This window comes from Pectinophora gossypiella, chromosome 12, assembly GCF_024362695.1.
Source record: "Pectinophora gossypiella chromosome 12, ilPecGoss1.1, whole genome shotgun sequence".
Lineage (NCBI taxonomy): Eukaryota > Metazoa > Arthropoda > Insecta > Lepidoptera > Gelechiidae > Pectinophora > Pectinophora gossypiella.
This window is the reverse complement of record NC_065415.1, coordinates 15,252,975-15,274,383: the sequence shown is the minus strand read 5'-3', so window position 1 is coordinate 15,274,383 and position 21,409 is coordinate 15,252,975. Positions and strand designations below refer to the sequence as shown.

Below are 21,409 nucleotides of genomic sequence, written 5' to 3'. Positions count from 1 at the left end.
ATTTGGATCGTTTTTCTATCTACTGCATTTCAAATAAGTTATCCCTCAGCTTAAATAAATGCAAGAGTATAACTTTTACTAAGAAAAGGATTGTAAGCAACTATTCTTATGTGTTGTGTGGTGTGCATCTGGATTCCGTCAAATCTATCAGGGACCTTGGCGTGATACTTGACGCTAAGCTGCATCTTGATACTCATATAGAGACAATCACTGCTAAAGCCTATAAAATGTATGGCTTTGTCATGCGTTCATGTTCTCAATTTACCCGCCTATCTACGTTTTTATATATATATAAGTCACTCATTCGACCACAACTCGAATATGCAGTACCCATTTGGAACCCCTATTATGATAAATATGTAAAAATCTTAGAATCCTTACAAAAAAAGTTCTTTCGACGTACATCTTTCAAGTGCTGCCGTAGTCGTATGTCGTACCCCGTACAATTGAATAAATTTAACTTACTTACACTATCATCCAGACGTCTGTATCTCGAGACAATGTTGCTGTATGATATATGCCATCATAAGTATGACTGTATCGACCTAATTGGTGGGCTTCACTATAATGTGCCACGACGATCACATGTTCGTAATACTCATAAACTGTTTGCATATAAACATTGCCGTACTAATTCTGGAAAAAGGTCACCCATATGTCGTATTGTGAATACTTACAATATACATTTCAGTCATCTTGATATGCAAAATTTGCGAGTTGGTACCTTTAGGCATATGTTATTGGAAGGGCTCCGAGAACGGGACTCAACTTAATATTTAAAAGTAACAATTTTATTGTTTCTTCCATGTAATTGCTGTCGTCGGGGTAAACGCACCCGTCCAGTGGTTTTACACTGATCCCAAGATAATCCTTTATCGTAGGGCTGGGCGGGTGCGCAACCGTTGGTACAATCATAGTATTGCAGTATCATACTATCATCTTGTAATTTACTCTAATTAACTCTACTTCATCAATACTAAGTAATAAGCAATAGTTAAAACTTATTGTCTATTGTATTGATACATTTCGTTACATTTTTCTCTTTATTGTATTAATTAATTACTGTAATAGTGTGAGGTTCGATCTGCTTCCTCTTTACTTATTTAGTAAAATGCGGTCAACGCCGCTGGTGGTACAATTACCAAGTCAAATATTGTAATATTAATTATTAAACCATATTGTATCATTGTTGGTTGATCCAAATAAATAAAAAAAAAAAAAAAAAAACAGTTTCGGAGAGATAACGTCTCCCTGTCTCACTCCTCGCTGCAGTTGGATCGGATTAGAGCTCTGGTTCTGTACTCGAACTGACATAGTGGCATTTTAGTAGAGGTCCCTTAGCACTTCGATGTACCTATGGTCCACTTGGCACCTCTGAAGAGACTGCAACACCGCCCAGGTCTCGATCGAATCAAAGGCTTTCTCATAGTCCACAAACGCCAAGCAAAGTGGCAGATTATACTCTTCGGTCTTCTGTATAACCTGCCGCAGCGTATGGATGTGGTCTATGGTGCTAAAGCCTTTTCGGAAACCGGCTTGTTCGGGAGGCTGGAAGTCGTCAAACCTGCAAGCGAGACGATTCGTAATGACCCTCGAAAACAACTTGTAGACATGGCTCAGAAGCGAGATAGGTCTGTAGTTCTTCAGTAGGGCTTTATCACCTTTCTTGAAGAACAAGATCACCTCGCTTTCGCTCCATGCCCTCGGCGTTTGGCCCTGAAATATGACGGAATTGAAGAGCCTCTGGAGGACTTTAAGTATTGGCGTTCCGCCTGCTCTCAGAAGTTCTGCTGTGATTCCGTCATCTCCTGCCGCTTTGTTTTTGAGTTGTTTGAGGGCCATCCTAATCTCGTACAGGCTGACGTCAGGGATATCTTCAGTGTAGTGTCGGTCGGTCGATTTTAAGATATACCTGTCATTTTCTTATCCGCCGAAAAGGAAAGGGACGGATGATTGTCAACAAGTTAATTTTAAAACGAATTAATAACCCGGGCGAATAAAATAGGCATCTCGTCGGTATGTAATTCCTTTGACGTCCTGTCTACTTAACTCTGTCGGGTTATTGGCCGATGTAAAATTTTTAGACGGTTGGTTTAGATTTCTGCCTAAAATTGACGTGTATTCCATAAATTTTATGCCTGTCGATTATCCGTCCCTTTCTTTTTCAACGGATAAGAAAATGACAGGTATAACTTAAAATAAAATTAGATGGCGTCTGCTGGAATTAGCACCAATGTTTGCATTAATGCTTGTAACAATCAATGCTAATTTGATCACATAAAAGGCATTTATGGCTAGAGAGCTAATTATTATTTGTGATATTTGATGGTAAGCAATTTTAAAAACGGAAAATTATGATTGTAGGCAATTTTAAGTGCCATTAAGGTTTATTAATAATAATAAAACCAATGTTTTGTTATTACTTGCTATAAAAATTAGCGATTAGGGGTAACAGAAAGTCTGATAACTGCCTGTAAGAAAATGTATTCATAGGCCAAGGTGAATTGAATGTCAGGATGTATGGACGTATGTGTGCTATTTATGGATTTAGGATTAAGGCTCTGCAATACTTATAATAAAGTTTTATGAAAACTGATTTTACACATTTTATTTTACTTTCCTGTAAGCTTGTTCTTAGCGTGTTCTCAGACTGACTAAGATAAATAAAATATTTTAATTCAAATAACAAAACACAGTCAGGAGCCTTTGGTGGCTCAACAATACCACTGACACCAGGTTGATGAGGTTGCTATTCCACCTCACAACCCACACAATAGAAAAGTAGTTTTAAGTGAAAAAAGTACCTTTATGACAAATTTTATTTACAGTTTAAACAAAACATTTAAAATAAAAATATTAAGTTTGAAATTGAACATGTTTTACAAACTTTGCCTACAAAGATTTATTTTTTTTAACTAACACTAATAAACTCAAGTTTTGCTCAAATACAAAGTCTTCTGTAAGCTTTCTAAAGATTTCCTTCCATGGAGAAGCATCATTTTTATTCTGTGTTCATCAGTTTGATGCATATTATTTCTAAAGTCTGTTTTGGCCCATACTTTTAAGTCTTGACGATCCTTCTCATCCGGGACAAGTCGTAATGTGCGGAATATATCTCTGTACAACTTCAACACTTCTTGCCGGAGCATGAACTGAAATGTAAAGAAAGTTGTTTTACAGTATTGACATAGGTAGATATGTACAAAGAGCAAATGTTCAGTCACTGAGCACTGAGTTGTCATAATTATAAAATTTATGTTTTTGTAGGTGTTTCTGGCCTATTACAGAAACAACATCTAACCAGGAGGTTTTAAGTGCAAGTTAATTTATTACTCTGCAAGAAACTGATTGGAGTATTGCAACTTATTGTACATAGTAATAAGAATTACAGCAAAATAAACTTGAACACTGGCCACTTTGTAAATAATTTTCGAATTAAGTCTGTATGTAGATATTTATAACCTTGATTCTAACTCTTTTATATCATAATAATGTATTGTGATTAATTGATGTACCAATCTTACCACAAGTAAGTAAAATATACATTAAAATATTTCAAAATAATATAAAAAACTAAATTAGTACATACCTGTTTTAAACTCAAAGCTTGTTTCGGTAATTTCGAAGACATTTTTGGCGTAAATTGCTATATAAATATTTGATGTATCACCAATGTTGTTCTTCGTCATAAAAATCGTGATATATTCATTATTTTATGTAATAAATAAGCTGTATTATACAAAAACGCAAATAGATATTTTCGTGAAATGACAATCAGCTGATTTTATTTTTATACCAATGACAGTTTGAGTTACGTTCTAAAACTTTTTTAGTATGTCTTCGTATAATGAAATAATAGTTATTTTTTATGTTAGTAAAATTGTTATTCAACCGCCGTAAGGCCCTGTTGCTCTATGTCCAAAATATCATACAAAAACTATTAAAAAATTAAGTCTGTTAACAGTATTTAAATAGTGCGTAGGTATGGGTAATTATTTCTGAACGTGTCTTTGATTGCTGCTTTGTTGCCATTCACGCCCGTAATCCATAACTAGGCGGGCAGAGCCACAAATCTATAATACGTATACTAGGTCAGGCTTCGTATATCTTTTCCAGGTGATTTAAGTATGTATACAGTATCTCGGACGCACCTGAAATTCGTTCTATGCGTGGTAAACGAGTATCAACGAGTATGAATACCTAACGTACCCCGCCCTAATAGATATTCCATCGTTTCATAAAGTTACAAAAAAAAAAAAAAAATTAAACCGTGTGCGGTGCAAAAGATTGCTCTTGTCAGAGCCGTAGAGCACGGGACGAGTTGTTAACCCAGTTCACCATTGAAAATGACGAAATCCGTGGATAAAGGCAGTAGAACAGGTAGCGCCGTATATTTATTTATAATAATAACAATAATTTAAACGGTCAGTCATACACCCGGTTATAGTGTATTAGTTACATACAAACTGTTTAAAAACTTATAGCACCGGATGCGTATGACCATAATTTTGGCTTTTACTGGACTTTGAAAAATCTTGTATTTAAGTATATAGGTATGTAAAAACAAAATATATAATGGATACAATTTGGCTAAAAATTAATATTATAAGCGTTAAGGTCAGTTTGAACATTTATAACTATAGCAGCAACAACTAGCGTTGCATTATTATTTTAGTTAAAAATAGTATTTTTCGAATTAAAAGCTAATTACTTATGATTGTAATAGTTTTGGTGTCTTAGTATAAAATATCAAAGTAAAAATAATAAAATAATATTGTTTTGCTAGCTGGTAGGTAGATACTTTTGACTGCTGCCTAAGTAAAAATCAAGTACCACATAAATATGTATCAGACCTGCCTCTGGTAGTGTTTTTGATCTTGGTAGTGCTATTGACCTGTATGTACCATATTGTTCTGACCAGTTTAGCTTGGAATTTTAATATCACTAAGTGAAGTTACCAGTTGTCTTCTAGTGACATATTACTTTGCCTTATCTGATAAGGATTGTGGGCACCCATATCGGTAGGTTATAAAAAAGTAGATTTTCCCAAAAATCACCGTATTCATGTAAATTTTCATAAGTTGCAGTTGCATGCGCAGTGTAAACTTCAAGCACCGTCGTCGCCGCCCGCCCAGACTGCAAGCTCCGCCCCACACAGACGCGGGAAAAACAGCTTTTTCTCCCCTACGTCCGTTCCACAGCCGATGATCACGACACACCGACACAGTTGCCGCGCGAACGTTGACGGAACGCCACGCGCGACGACATTCCCGCGCGAACCAAATGTTTACGCGAACGAAGTTACACTATTGCCAGAAAAACTTTTGAGAACTATCCAAAAAATTTATGTGTATTCCCCGTGGACTCAGTGGACTTTAAACATCGTTATGGGCAGCAAATCCCCCACAGATTCTACGTCGCCTAAGGCACAAGTTAAAAAGGAAAATGAAGAAGAAATCAAGGTAAGATTTAATTACAGAATATTTTTTTCTCCGACATTGACGTGAATTTCCGTTGTGGAACCATCATCGTGTTACGGGTTCGTCTTATTGGCAACCAGCCTGGTTCAGCTCGTCTCGTAACAGGAGATATGGAGTCGTATTTTTAAATTCGATATTATTCCCGCTATAGCAAGGGGCCCCACAAAGGATCCAGTCGCTGGGTTACGCCGAATAAATTATTCGATATACGGTTACAATATTAATTACGTTTTGCGATATACAATAAAACGCGTGTAATATCACGTTTTCGAGGCCTTTTCCAGCCATTAAAGTGTGTAATGCGATATCCGAAGCGCGCTCGGATCGCTGTAACCGGAGTCGGTGGATGTTTTGATAATAGATATAGGCGGCGGCGCTGTGTGAGTGTGTACACACGGCCGGCCGCGAGCCTGTGTGCGTGCGGGGTAATTTTAGACGTTCCTTTGCTCAAAACGTAACTCGAGATCGTCCCAGGCCACAAGCCGACACGCTTCAATTTATTGTTTTCATCTGATTATCGTATTTATGAATGTATAATTTGTAATGTAATGAGTAATCGCGTAATTGTCTATGGCGCCGCCCCCGCTGACTCGCGAGCTTTTATTTTGGCGCCGCGGAAATAGTTTGACATGTCAATAACCCCATTGGCGTTGTCCACGCAATACTGACATCACGGGACACACGCGACGATTTGCTCGCGAAAATTTGAGGTCGATTTAATTTATTGTTTTGCGAGTCTAGACGCCCTAAATAGTTAGAAGATATCTAATGGTTTTTTATTTTTGTGTGTTTCACATCGAATTAAAATAGCAAAATGCGCAGTATTTCGAATATTGTTTTACATTTTCTGTGCACTTTGAACTAGAAATGCGACATTGCATTTGCAATTTGTAAGTCGAGTAGCGAGACTTCATTAGTCCATTGAAATATTAAACAACAACTTGCAGTTAAAATTACTTGCTACCAGTAATAAATTCAATACAACGATCTGATACCGGTGGTCGGTGCTTCCAACCCGTTATTATGCTGCCATAAATAGCGAAATGTATTCCACTTGTAAATATGAATCCAAGTAGACGTGTAATGGAGCATAATCGGTACATTACACAGTATAAATAATCTTAGTGGGGGTAAAATCATTTTGTATTCTTAATACATTCACAACCATTCATTTAGCTGTGGAGATAATAAAAAAATACAAAATTGCAAAAAGTAATTATTATCATATTGCTAAAAAGTATTTTTGTGTATGTAGAGTTAATCCATAAATGGAAGAGAAATGGGCAGTGAAAAATGCAATTGTACTAAAATGCCTAAATATAGATGATGCAAACAAAACAATGCAAACAGACAGTTCAAAGCAATAAAAATCTAAATTAGGGGTATTTTTACAATTAAGCAATTATTTAAACGTAGGTAACAGAGCACACAATAGGGGGCGGAAGCATATTGCTTTACACAAATTGACGATATTGCAATCATAAGTCAAATTCACGAGTCATATCCTGCTTTCGATCTAAATGCAAATTGCAAATCGTTCTATACACGAACGATTTGTCTTTACATCAGCGTCATGTCAGAAATATCAGGTAAATTGACGAAATTGCCATTTGTGGGGCAAAAATTCGATTCACGAAACATGCAAGTTTGTAGCAATACGATGCACCGTTGATACTCATATTATAGGTAAATCTACCTCGGTATGTTCTGAGTTTTATACAGCCTAATCTAAAAATTTTGTCTAGAGTTTCAACAAAGACGTAAAAAAAACATTATATCAACATACAACATGCATCAAACATACACACATATCAACATAAAACATGCATCATGGCATGGCAAGTACGTTTTTGTTGAAACTTAAGACAAGATTTTTAGATTAGGCTGTATAAAACTCAGATTAACCTTTTTAAACCACGTGAAATTTCTAGGTACACTAACAAGAATTACAACAAAAACTATAGAACTTCGATTAAAATGATGCGACTAATTTATAAAAAAATAATGCATTCGCTCATGAAAATGACAATACGACTTCTCCGATGACCCCAATTAAGGATTTGAAACGTGAAACGCGATCACCAAAAAGAAAACCGTTACGACACAATGCCCTAGAATTTTTCCGCAAATCGCTTACGAAACTGCACATCACTGCACTTGTACAACGAATGCGTTCGCGCAGATTATTGGGCCAAGGCCGTATCACGTACAAAGTGTGGATCAAATGTGTCTTCTTTACTTCACATAAGGGTGTTAATACAACGGCACGGTAGTGTGTTTTTGACATTGCCCGTGTCAGATTGTCGCTTCATGTATTTATGTGACGCATGCGTACTTCGTTTGATGTACTGGCCATTTAATTTCAGAGGTCAACATGTAACGATCATGATACCGAATTATCTCATTGCAAAGTTATGCAGAATCTGAAGCATCCACTTCAAACGTGTATTTTACTCGTATTTAATTTCCTTCGCAATATAATTCTATAGAATAGATTCTTACTGAATTAAAGTATCCTGTTTACTTTGCAGAAATGACATGCGTGAATGGATAATAGCATGATTGAAACTTCAAGTTAGAAGCACACGATTTTGGTATAACTACTTATATCTTCTTAATTTTTAAAGAATTATTTTAATTTCGAGAAAAGCACTTAATGTTATTGGCAGTATTTCGCCGTTTAATTCTTTAATACTTTTTTTATTTGTCTCACAAAAATGATGCGACAAATACGATGAAAGATGATTCTTTTTTAACAAAAATCTCTTCGAATATTCTTAAGCGGTCTTGTACGGACTGTGTCAGATCTTTCTCTCAAAAGTTTCTTTTAGTTACACATAAGTACCTAGTAGTAACAATCATGGCTACTTTATGCATGTTTTATTCGCCATTATTACCACGAATCTAAGCTTCGTATTAAAAACAGTTAAATAGTTGACCAGACGCAGACGGCCAGTCTAGCATCAGGTCCAAGTCAGGACACGGCCAATTACACATTTGGATGTGATCGTGCATAAATCAGTGACAGTTGCATGTATCGTCGCAAACGCACGCCTTCAGCCTATCGATCACTGGTTGTTTAGCATTACAACAAATAAAGACATGTCGTCTTAATATTAAATTTTACTGTTCTTATTATAATGATGATTACACTAAAGATTAAAAAGAAGAAAAAAAATATTTAAAAAAATGAAGAATGAATAAATGTATGTTTAAAGTCGTAAGACCGAATGTTCTTTTAAAATCCAAAACCCATTTTAACTATTGTGTCTGGAAATCTCGGCGTTAAGAGTTTCTATGTGCACATACATAATACAGGTTCTCACCTAGTTTCCCAAATAAAAATAAAATTGTACCTTCCTTTTTTGGAACAAGAACTTTGTAACACTCTGTTGATTATTTGTTTGAATAAATGATTATTATTATAATATTATTATTATTACATATACGAACGGCTATCTGTGTTATTAAATTGATGATTTCGTTTAAAATTGTTCGGATACACTACACGCTTTATATGAACTAATTAAAATAAAAAGAAAACGCTGACGTGAATAAGTAAAATTGACATGACAAATGCGGTAGTTACGTGGCTAGGAAAGTTTTAACTGGTTTAAGAGGTCGTCTGTAGAATTTCCTACAATTTATTACATGTGTGTGGATGAACGTTGCTATAAAGGCTGATGGTATTATCATGAATATTGAATCGTTTTTTAAAAAGACAGGCTAATCATCTTCATCAGCCGTACGACGCCCACATAGGCCTCCCCCAAGGATCTCCACGACGATCGGTCCTGCGCTGCCCGCATCCAGCGGCTTCCCGCGACCTTCACCAGACAGGCTAATATTTGACCTTAATCTCACCTCATGATCAGCCTTTGGTAGTGGTGGTGGTGATGGTGCGATCATGGGAAATGATTATCATTACCTATGAACAAATAAAGTATATCAAACATTAGCTACTTGGCTCCCGACCATATAAATCACAAATCAGAATAATTTATTCAACGTAATTATCATGGATAAACTTGTTGAAGGTCAATATAACATTTTTGAATTTACGTCATTTCGCAAGGTGTTATGGCTGAGGAGAAGAAATGACAAGAAACTGCAATAATAAATAAATAAATAAATAAAACTTTATTCCAAGTAACCATTGACTCATGTGTTAGTAAATAACTTATTTCTAATGTTAGCATAAAATAAAAATAACACACAATATCAGAAGCTTATACTACATTTGGGCGCGTGCAGCCCACTGCAGCGACGCAAATAGGGGCTCTCATCCCCAATTGAACAGAGAGCAAGGTTGGGGCTGCCCCGTACGCGTCGCACCAGGGATGCACCCCGCTTGCGCAGGGTGGCGTCGAAGCCGTCGACGCCCGCAGCGGCGAACATCCCAGATGCGCTACAGAAACGAGGCAGCCCCATCAACACCCGGAACGCGTTATTGTATTGAGTCCGCAGGGCTCTGTAAGTCCCTTTCGTATAATTACACCATAAGCTGCATGTGTATAGAGAGGTGCAGTATGCCCTAAAGAGCGTTACCTTCACCTCTCCAGAACACCTACGAAACCTACGTGCAATCATGTTAGCCCTAATGGACAGAGCCCTACGCTCTCTTTCAATATCGACATCATCATTCAGATTAGGCGCAAGTATATGCCCCAAATATTTAAATTGCATTACTCTCTGTAACTTAATCCCGTCAAGTACAATTTCAGGCAAATTTGAGTCATTCCTACACCCACTACCAAACAACATATAATGGCTTTTTTGCGTGTTATATTTAAGCCCGTGTTCTTTAACATACGTTTCACACACTTTAAGCAGCTGTCGAATACCACAGATCGAAGCACTCAACAGCACCATGTCGTCCGCATAGCTAATATTATTGATGCAGACTCCACCTATATGGCATCCGACGCGCATGCTGCTGAGTGCCTCGATCAGCCCATTTATATATAGGTTAAATAAACTAGGGGAGCTCAGTCCACCTTGCCTAACACCACACTCGAGCTTATAAGGGTCCGACAAACTGCCCGCCCATCTAACGCAGTTGATCTGATTTCCATACCAGTATCTAAAGATATTGACAAGCTCAGTATTAAAGTTAATGTCTATTAACTTTTTCCACAGGACATTGTAAGAAACCAGATCAAATGCCCTAGACAGGTCTAGGAAACAACAGATAACAGGTGTATTTCTGTCCACATAATACTTGATAGTGTTCTTTAGGCACAGCACCGCACTCTCTGTAGACAATCCTGGACGAAATCCGAACTGATTATAATGTGGACGCAGATGTGCATTTAACTGTGTATTCAGCACACCATCAAATATCTTCGCTATAGCAGTGGCTAACGATATAGGCCTATAATTACAAACGTCACTCAAATCTCCAGTTTTATTTTTAACTACAGGCACAACAACAGTTTTCATTACATCACCAGGTATATATTCATGTCTTATACAGAAGGTTATAAACATAGCAAGTACTCTACACACATGTGGGCCGGCATATTGCAAGTGTTCGATACTGAGACCGTCATGTCCCGGAGACTTGCCTCTGGATATAGACTTAATGGCACGTGCCACATCCTTAGCAGTTACTCTAATCCCCGTTGTGACAACCTCAGCACCGACCACACCGCAGTCCCCCGGCGCGGGCGGCCCGAGAGGTGATCGTACAAAGAAATGTTCACGAAACATATTAGCAATACCATTGGGGCCACACACACCATTGACACTCACAGGGCGGCCAGGGCGAATATTCATTTTATTTGTGGTTTTCCAGAACGCACTAAAATCCTTTTTTGTATGTTGTGAGGCTATCAAGTCCATTTTTAACTGGTTTTGGTGATCCTGACACCATTTAAGACGGGACTTAAAAACTTTTCTGCTTTCACACATTTCTTCGTAAAGGAGTCCACGTCTAAGTCCACCACCATCTATCCAAACCTTATATTTTTGTCTAGCCACCATATGAGCATCCCTGACGTGCTTATTCCATCCAATTACATGTGGTCGTTTACACTTATGTTGTTGAGTCACTCGGCTTAATGAAGCAGCTTCGCTTAGTGCCAAAACTACATCATTATATAATTTATCTATTATTCGCTTATGACTGTCATCATAACAATGCTTATCGGCGCAACATTCAAACTCAGCTGGAAAATCTATTAGTCGCAACCTATTATGACACTCCCTAGTGTATAAATCAATCTGTTCCTTAGATCTCTCTCCCCACACAACATTAGTGCTGGTTCTCACATTCTGACTATACGTTAGCGTATGTAATAAGTTAAGACGACACTTAATTATGAGAGGGTAATGATCTGACCAAGTTACATCGTTTTTAACACAAATACTTTCAATTGAATCAATTGCTGCCTGCGTTGTAACACAATGATCCAACCATCGTCTAGATCCCGTGGCTTGACAAGTAAAGGTGTAGGTATTCACTACTTTCCCTAAATGAATGTCCAAGGTATCAACACAACACAAATTATAAGTATTACAAAAGTCCATTAACTCACTGTAGAACAATTTATTTGGATGCGCATTAAAATCCCCCAATATATATACATGTTGCACTTCGCATTCATCTATAATAGCACTCACCGAACTTAGACAATCCGTATATTCCGGCAAGCGACACATCTTTTAAATCAATAAGGGTATACATTACAAGTTATATTATAATAACTAGAGGAACACATTTAATACTAGACATTTTTATCATTTAGGTCATTATAAATCTTATAATAAGATTTTTTACATAAAATAAGCTTCACGTGAGCTTTAAATTTATTTTCTGACAAATTCAAAATATTATCTGGTATTTTATTGTAAATAAATTAAATCTATATATGATACTAGACTAAATCTGGTTTATACTTACCTGATAGATAAGAAATATCTAATATAGGTACTTACCTATATGTTTTTTAATAGGTAACTTGTTATTAAATTTTTCTTGGCATTTCGGCAGATTATGTAAAGTGCGTGAATCTTTAAAAGAAAAAAGTCCTTTTTGGTCAACAAGAAACCTAAATACGAGTAACGGGCAGCCGACGGGAGCATCCGTAAATAGCAGCTCAGTATAACATAAATAGCCAAAGACATCTTTGTCGCATAAGCAAAAAGTTTGTTCGCGTCCAATAAAGTTGCTGACTGGCAGCGGTGACATCACAGCATAACATGATAATTATCAAGGATGTTGTGGCTCCATTTACTAAAGTAAAACATGTTGGATATCCGAAAAAGTAACCGAATCCAACTAATAACAAAAATAACGAATAAGCACTTGATGTTTTTAGAGTTTCTTTATTTAAATTATGATTGAATTTATTATAATTATGATTTGAATTTATTTTTTTATAAAATTGATTTATTAGTTTGACATAAATATAAATAATTATTTTTATTTTTAGTTTTATTTACAGAATCATAACAACAATCATTTCAATTACTTAAACTTATTTATATTAATTTTGCTAACATAATTTTAAGACTAGCACATTTGCTGCACCATTGTTGTTTTTAAATAAAAAAAATATTATTATTATTATATATACATGTTTGGATCGTAGATAAATGATATTACGTGGTTTCCAAGTATTCAGCCCGGTTAATGGCAATAGGCTTGCCCTGGGCTTAAACATAGCTGGCGAGGAGTGGGTGTTTGGGTGTATTGAGATTATTTTCATGTTAGGTACTTATATCTATCCTTTTCCCGCTTTTTAGCAATTGTTAGGGATATCAAACTCTTTAGAATGTGCAGATACAATACTTTTTGGAGATTTCATGTTATTAGGTTTCTACTTCGCTAAGCTTTACGATGCGATACTACACAATTCGCCAATTAATCTTTTATTCGAACGGAATACCGATACGATGATTACCCTAACAACCCTAATAATTACAACAATATAAGGTGACGGCAACAAACATGAAAGGGAACACGGGTGTGATGGCAGCGACACGCGATACCCTGTTGTAACCGACACCGCGATGCGATGCCTCTGCATTGTACATCTTTCGCTCAGAGAGTATGCAGTGCGGATTGGCAAGTGCTTGTTTTATGAGATGTGAAACAGTTTTTTTTTTGTGTTGGTTTTCCCCGAAGGGTAAGGCAAAGGGAACTATGCCCATACAGCCATGTCTTACGTATTTTTTTCTTGATGATTAATGAAATGATGAAAGGTGATGATGATGAAACCTAAGCCCCCACCCTCGGAGCAGGCTCCTACTCCGAACCCCAAACGAAATAACTCAAAAGTCCGCATAAACTTTCGAGTTATGAAGCGGCTTGTTGGCACGAAACGAAAATAGGTAGATACACTTTGTTTATTGAATACTCCGATATAATAACACTCGCGAATGTTTTCCGACTAACTTAATGCGATCATTAACCACAAAACACCACTTCGTATTAATTATTTAGATCATTCAATGAAGAAAGCAACTGTCCCGTTCCCGTTTCCCGCCAAAAAGCCGATGGGAAACAGTTGTAGATTCTTTTTTATTATTTTGCCCGTAGGACAGGCAAAGGGATCATAGTCCATACAACCAAGTCATATGTTATTTTTATTTATTTTTTGATTATAAAATTCATAGAAGGCCGAAACCAAGTCGGGCGTATTTTTACAAAATTAAGGCCGAAGTCAAGTATCAGGTTGTTTTCAAAATTAAGGCCAAAGCCAAGTCTTGGCTTTTTTTTTCAAAATATAAGGAAAATAGGATGGACGTCAAACTATAATATTTTATCATAGACAAATAGAGATATATATAAACATTGTCTGCCACTGCTGTGTGGCGTATTTTTTCCTTGCATACAACTTTGTCATACAACTTGCAAATTTGCCAAAAATTAAAACTTAGGAAAAGTTTATGGCGAAGGGAATTTAGAGAAAGTATCGTAAGGTAAGGATTATCAATATTTACTTACTTACATATTTATAAAGGTATAAAATAGACACAAATTTACCTAACTAAAGTTTAATGCAGCTAACAACTTATATACATATTAAAGGATCATTAGAATCAAGTAGGACCATAATAGAGGTAGTCCATAACTGGATTAAGAGTTTGAGAGTAAAAAAAAATAGAATGCGTTCAGGATACTAGCATACCAGATATATCATAGAAGTCGAGATTGTGACGTCTCCAACAACGATTGAATTCATTGCTTAAGTTTGTATGTTACTATTATGTCCAATCTGCGTTGCACAATCTTTGCCGGACAGGGGGTGAATAAACACCACCTCTCTGGCACGGGAGGCGTGCGTGGGTATCAAGTGACCAGTCCGGCGCCACATCACTCTTACTGCCCGGCAATAGGGCTGAGATTACAACAATAGCACTAGCCTGATAAATCTAGATAGAGCTGCAGATTTCTGGATATAGGATTCAAGTCTTTTCTGACTCCTATGTTATTCACTACCTACTTGTTCAGGCAAATGAGGACCCCTGAGGGCACTAATGAAATTTTATATATATACTATACATACAGACAATATATATGTATACATACAAAGCTGTCTGTCGCTTAGATGAAATTAATATTACTTAAAATATAAGTATATATTCACTAATGATTAGTAATGATTCACCAATGTGAATACAATTAGATTTATAACACAGGGTTCGAAATGAAATCACTTCATTTGTTTACTTATAGCTACATCATTTAGGAGCTATGATTCTTCAAACTTTAAGGTTCCAATAATAAAAAGTACCTGTATATCAAACTACTTCCAAATACAAATTTTTAAAATAAATAAATAACGAAATAAAAATTAATTTAAAACGGTGTTCGAAATAAACTTGTCATAGATTATAGATCCGTGTAAAAACTGGTAGAGCCACCAGACGGGTCGTGTTACACGAAAATTAACGTCAGCTCAGGCTGACGCAGAATGGCGTCAAATAACGGCGGCCGGTATAGTTGAGACGAGCATTAATTATACGAGGATCATGTTCGGAACTCCAGCCTGTCGTAGTGGGAACACAACCCCTTTTTATTTTGTCCTACCCAGCTTCCAGTGTTAGGTATGGATACCCTACTCTTATGATGTTTTTGAGGTTAGGTCAGGTTATGGGTATTTTATTTAGTTCACTTCTTGCGATAAAAAGTTGCGATGTTGTTGATTAAAAAGTTATAAGCAAAATAAACTTTTTTCTAATATTAATTAATTGGAAGAATCGTTTAGGTAATCGTTTTTTGTCATTGATAATTTATTATAGGTAGGTAAGTTAGATAGTTACTAAAACACTAGGTTCGTCTGCAAGTTAGTTGTATTTGTTTCTAACTACTAAAAAACAATAAATTATAGTACGTAGAAACACTTCACGGTAAAAGTCATTTATTTTTTAAATTATGAATTGTCTCTAGAAGTTTCTCCATAAACGCACAGTGGAACATCGTAGTGGTGTGTGCTCCCTCTATAAACTTCGATTGCCGACGCCGCTAGCGCCTGGACTAAAAGACTTATATCGTCACTGGAAAGGCAAAATTACGTAAGCGCCAAAAGGCCATTTCGAGAAAAAGCCGTTTAAAGTTTAATTTTTTCGTTTTTTTATCATAACTAACCTAATTATCCAATTTAGATGATGTCAAAGTAAGGTTACATTGTTTTTTAATTTTCTATGTCCAGCAATACATATTATAACTGTTGGATTGCTATTTTAGGATATAGTGGCGCTTACGTAAAAATGACTTCAGTTTACAGCTGTACAGTTTACTAGTAAAGCAAATTTACTTAACCGCCATCTGGTTAAAATATTATTTGGAAGCAAAATTACTTACAGCTCTTACGACAATGCATACGAGAACGACAATATTTCTTTAAATATAATAATACTGTAATGTTAGCGGAGTAAAAGTTACTGTAACGACTTTTACACATCTGCTCTCATTATGTAAAAATTGCCTAAAAAGTGATCGATTGATTATGTCAGTTCACCAAAAATTCTTTAAAGTAAGTTTTTGTAATATCTTACATGGGTAAAAAGACGTAAAAGACAAATAATTATTCTTAATACCTCCTTAAACTACTTATTACTTCAATTGATTTATAAAAATGGCTATTAAAATACTGAAGTGCCAGAAATAAAGTTTCATAAAATATAAATAATAGCGTACAACCCGTTATCTGTTTGTAAAAGTTTCTTTTTAACACTTTCAAAGACAGAACGTATACGGACGTTCCGATTCCAAGGTGCCATACTACCTATTATGAACCACCAATGACCCATGGTGTCTGTCCGTGAAAGGGTTAAACGGTTTTATTTAGCTAAACCCGTACGGTATATTTGTATCAAAACTAGATATTGCAATTTAAGTACCTTCCTGTTGTCAGATTGATCTGAAATTTGGTACGCACATTTAATTCCGATGTCAATACAATATAATAAAATCAATAACATTATAAATCTAAGATGGCAGCCGGTACATAATGGGGGATTACATATTTTTCCAAACCCCCTCAATATGGGTATCAAATGAAATAGCTACACAAGTAGAATACTGTGATTATGTCAAAATTTAAAATCCAAGATTGCCGCCGTTCCAAAATAGCGGACTAGGTACATATTTTTCCACAACCCCCTCAATATGGGTATCAAAGATAGGACTACACTAGTAGAATACTGTCATTATGTCAAAATTTCAAATCCAAGATGGACGATATTACAAAATGACTGAAAGAAGGATGTTGCCCTTAATTTTGTCATTGTCATCCACCGTCCATAATATGCAGGGCAGCACAGTGGATCGCTGGGTGGGGTCGCTCCGCGAAGCCTGTGAAATCCCCAGGAGGCTTCTGAGCTTCTGGAAGGAGATAGGTTGGCTTACGTAGTCAACAATTACACGCATAATGGGCCACCTTAGAGTCTAAATGCGGAAAACAGAGCCCACTAACATAACATAACATATGCAGGGCAGCACAGCCGACCATGCAGTAGTATATTTGGGCTCAAAATTGTTTGAATTAGGACAAACATACGTGGCTCTAAGTCGAGTCAAGTCTCTGGAAGGGTCAAGTCTTTTTAATTCCTCAATAATTCCCCTTATTGTTTTTAAGAGTATTTACCACGAAGTTTAATACACTTTTCCATTCGCTCGAACCAGGTATTATTTAACATTTATTCCACTCCAAAGTAGAAGTGTTCAAAATGGCTGACTTGAAAGCGTTGGCCGCTTCTTCCTCACTGGAACCTTTGACCGCGAAGAGTTTCTTTTTTAATTTTAGGAAATGTAAAGAAATCATTGGAGCTTAGGTCAGGACTGTATGGAGGATGGTCAAGAATTTCTACGTTTTCCTGCTTCAAATAATCGTTTGACGAGCGGTGTGTGAGCTTGCGTTGTCATGGTGCAGCATCCTGCACTCCTGCGCATCATCATGCGTCGCTTTGGGTTAGATTTTCGAAGTTCGGCGATGACTTGTGGTAAACAAATTGTGGTATACCAATCTGCATTAACCGTCCTACGATCTTCAAGTGCAATAATAATTGTCGCAACATGACCGATTTTCTCCACGAAGGTAGCCACCATCTTCTTTGAAGTGCTTCGAGAGCGAACAACTTTAGTCGGCTTTGACTCGTTTTGGAAGACCCAAACTGTGGATTGTTGTTTGGAATCAGGATAATAGCATAAATCCAAGATTCGTCACCACTGATGATGTCGTACACGTGATTTGACTCTCCTCGGTTGAACCTCTGAAGAGTTTTCTTACACCATCTGACGCGGGCTACCTTATGATTGTCAGAAAATGCGGGATGCAACGGCAAACTAGTTTTCTCACACCAAGTGCCTCATTCAATATCGTTTAAATGGTTGTCCCTGAAATGCCTAATAACGCCTCTATTCTCGGTATGTCACATGACGATTTTTGAGGATTAGTTGTCTCACAGCAACGATATTATCTTCAGTGAAGGCGGATGTCCACGCTCGAATTCTAAATACCAGCGTTCGATGGCTCGCAGACATGGCACTTCATCGTGGAATAGAGATTTTAACTGTTTGAAACACTGAAGTCGCAGTAGGCCTCTTCGAAAGTTATAGAAAATTTTTCTTTGTAAGATTCATTTTCGGACATGATCTGACAGATTCAAACCAACGCTGTGACTAAACAATTGCATTAATCCTAATGCTTTCAATTGTTTTGATATTCGAAATTACAACAAATTTGAATTTTGAGTTCTCAATTCAAACTTGGCGCTAAATATGCAAACGACAGAACTTAAAAAGTATAACAAAGTCGCTTTTTCTGTCCCTATATCCCTATGTACGCTTAAATCTTTAAAATTGCGCAACGGATTTTGATGCAATTTTCTTTAGTAGATAGAGTGATTCAAGAGGAAAGTTTATAGGTATGTATAATAACATCCAATAAATAGTGTAGAAATACTGTTATTTTTGAGGATGATAATGTGATGTCGTAAATAATTTCATTTTTCCTCAGCATTGCATCCGAGCGAAGCCGGGTCGCTAATAAATTATAAAATCAATTCTAAAATAGTTTTACTTTTAGATCTATTGTTAAAAAATAACTTCCTGGGAAACTTACTGCTAGCCCACAAACTTGCTTAATAACAGCATAAAAATGCGAAGGCAAATTTACGTACACGCCTTACTTATTCTAAATACTGTAAGTCAAAATTACTTATTCGCCATTCACTGCATAAACATGCTAAGACATTTTTTTCTTATACGCCTTACTTATTTTAAAAGCTGTAAATAAAAATGACTTATACATAGTCTATTTTTTATTTTCAGTAGTCCAAAATTACTAATAAAATGATACTATTCAAACTATAGAATGCCAAATTTACTTAAAGTTAATATGTAGTTATTATATAGGACCACAATATTACTTATACACCAGTCACGAAAAAAACACCAAAATCTTGTCGTTTAAGAAACTGGAATTGAAAAAAGTCAACTATTTTCAAATTTACGTAAGCGCCAAAAAAGTGCTCGTATCGCAATGAAACCCAGACAGATCGACGCAGAATGAAACGCTGATTCCGAATATATAAAAAACCCAAAATACCTATTTTGGCGCTTACGTAATTTTGCCTTTCCAGTGACGATATTATAATATTTTAACTCCCAAAAGTATAACATTACTAAAAACAAAAGCCCAAAACAAACTATCAAACATAATAAGTTCCGAACCTTTAATAAAGCTCAACCCGAAGAAATATAGGTGTAGCGTAGCTTATAAAGTTTCGTTTTACATTTTAGTAATTAACAGTAGAGAAAATGAATTATTTTTGCATGAAAACATTGGAGGAACCGAGGAACACGCAGCTCAGTTTTCAGTGAAATTAACGATGAAGAAGGATCAAGTGTCCGCGATTTAGAATAATTAAAAGCGATTGAAACCTACAGTGTAGGCAGTGTAGACACGCTATCAAATTGTTATAATTAAAAATATTTTAATTAATTTACGAAAAAGTGAGATCATATATCGGTTCGAATTCGATCTTTTTGGAAATGAAGGGTTTCTGTTGAGATGGTTGATGATTAAACAACATTAAAGAGAGAATGCGCGAGTAATTTAGAAAATTTCATAAATACTTATAAGCATTTCGCTGTTTATATTCCAGGACATATAATATACAAGCGACTACGGGACTTTATATTTATACAATCAATGGGCTAATCAGCTGTCGCCATACTGTTCATCATTATATCTGAGAATTTCGTAAACTGGCTCCTAGTGGTCTTCTAATTACTTGTGTATGATAAAAATAAATCAGTGTTGTATTGTATATTATTTATTTATAACTACTTCACCGGTTTTTAAAGTGAAACTTCCCCAAAAGTCAAAACATCGATGACAATCAGACCCATAAATCTGTTTCTAAAACAAAAATAAAATGAGAAATATGTTTTTTAAATGTGACTAGTTTGTTGTGTCCGGTTTGCGTTGTAACATGATACGCTGTAATCCGACTCTGGACTAAAAGCGACCGTCCAAATGTACTTGAATGGTCGGCAGAAAAACTGTAAGTATTTAATTCTCAAAACTACGCCACGCAGGTCTGTTTGTTTATTGGAAGTAAACTTTTAAAGGTCCTAAGTTTAGTTTCCAGTAATGTGGGATGTCAAACTGTTAATATCAAAAAGTATTTCAAACAAAACAGGTTAAAACAGGTTAGCAAAAATGTAAAAAAAGCAAATACTTTGATTAAATGGATTGTTGAAAGTCCTGACAAATTCGGACGGATGGTTACCCTTTTCTATAAGTCTGCTAGTTTCCGAGCAACATTATGTTTTTTTTTTTCATCTAAATATCGTTATTTGAATAAAGTACCTAAGTAGGTAGGTGTTATTAAACAGAATTACCAGTTCAGTACAATAAGTGATTATATTTCAATAAGATAACATTTTACAATAGTCTCAAATTCTCAATGCGCCGCGATACGAATTAGATCTGTCAAATTACGTAAGGTAGTGTTGTGACGTTCATTAGCATAGAGATGTATCAGTCGATCGATTCTTTTCCATCTAACAGTATATAATATTAATGCATTGTTAGTATATTCTTGTTTTAAAGTAGGCAATAATAACAGTATTCTAGCGCCTTATCAATACCAATAAAATTAAGTACTTGCCGAGATTTCTAGAAACAATAGTTCAACAATGGGGTGTGGATTTTAAAAGAACCTTTAAATGTCCTAAAGAAGTAAAAAGTTTACCTGCTTAGGGTGGAATAAATGTGACTTTTAAATGTCCTAAAATACGAAAAGCTTTCCTGAATACGAGTTTAAATGTCCTAAAGAAGTAAAAAGTGTACCTTCTTATGGTGGTATTAATAAATGTAACCTTTAAATGTCCTAAAGAAGTAAAAGGCTTACCTTCTTAGGTATTAATAAATGTGACAGTTCTTATATAAAAGCAGGAACTTGAGCAT

General features: G+C 35.9%; 2 protein-coding genes across 3 annotated transcripts in view; one reads left to right on the top strand and one right to left on the bottom strand.

The window, feature by feature from the left end:
* Positions 1–2,494: 2,494 nt before the first annotated feature.
* LOC126371371 (LYR motif-containing protein 2) lies at positions 2,495–3,780 on the bottom strand. The gene is made up of 2 exons (XM_050016679.1): positions 3,590–3,780; positions 2,495–3,152 (listed from the first exon to the last, which is right to left on the bottom strand). Exons 1-2 carry the CDS (start codon positions 3,629–3,631, stop codon positions 2,931–2,933), a joined length of 264 nt encoding a protein of 87 aa, XP_049872636.1. The 5' UTR covers positions 3,632–3,780; the 3' UTR covers positions 2,495–2,930.
* Positions 3,781–5,106: 1,326 nt separating this feature from the next.
* Positions 5,107–21,409, top strand: part of LOC126371228 (sine oculis-binding protein homolog) — a 67,680-nt gene continuing 51,377 nt past the window's right edge. For both annotated transcript variants that reach the window (XM_050016496.1, XM_050016495.1), the window contains exon 1: positions 5,107–5,462. In XM_050016496.1, the coding sequence (XP_049872453.1) occupies positions 5,205–5,462 (258 nt within the window). In that variant the 5' untranslated portion in view covers positions 5,107–5,204. The remainder of the gene's footprint in view (positions 5,463–21,409) is intronic.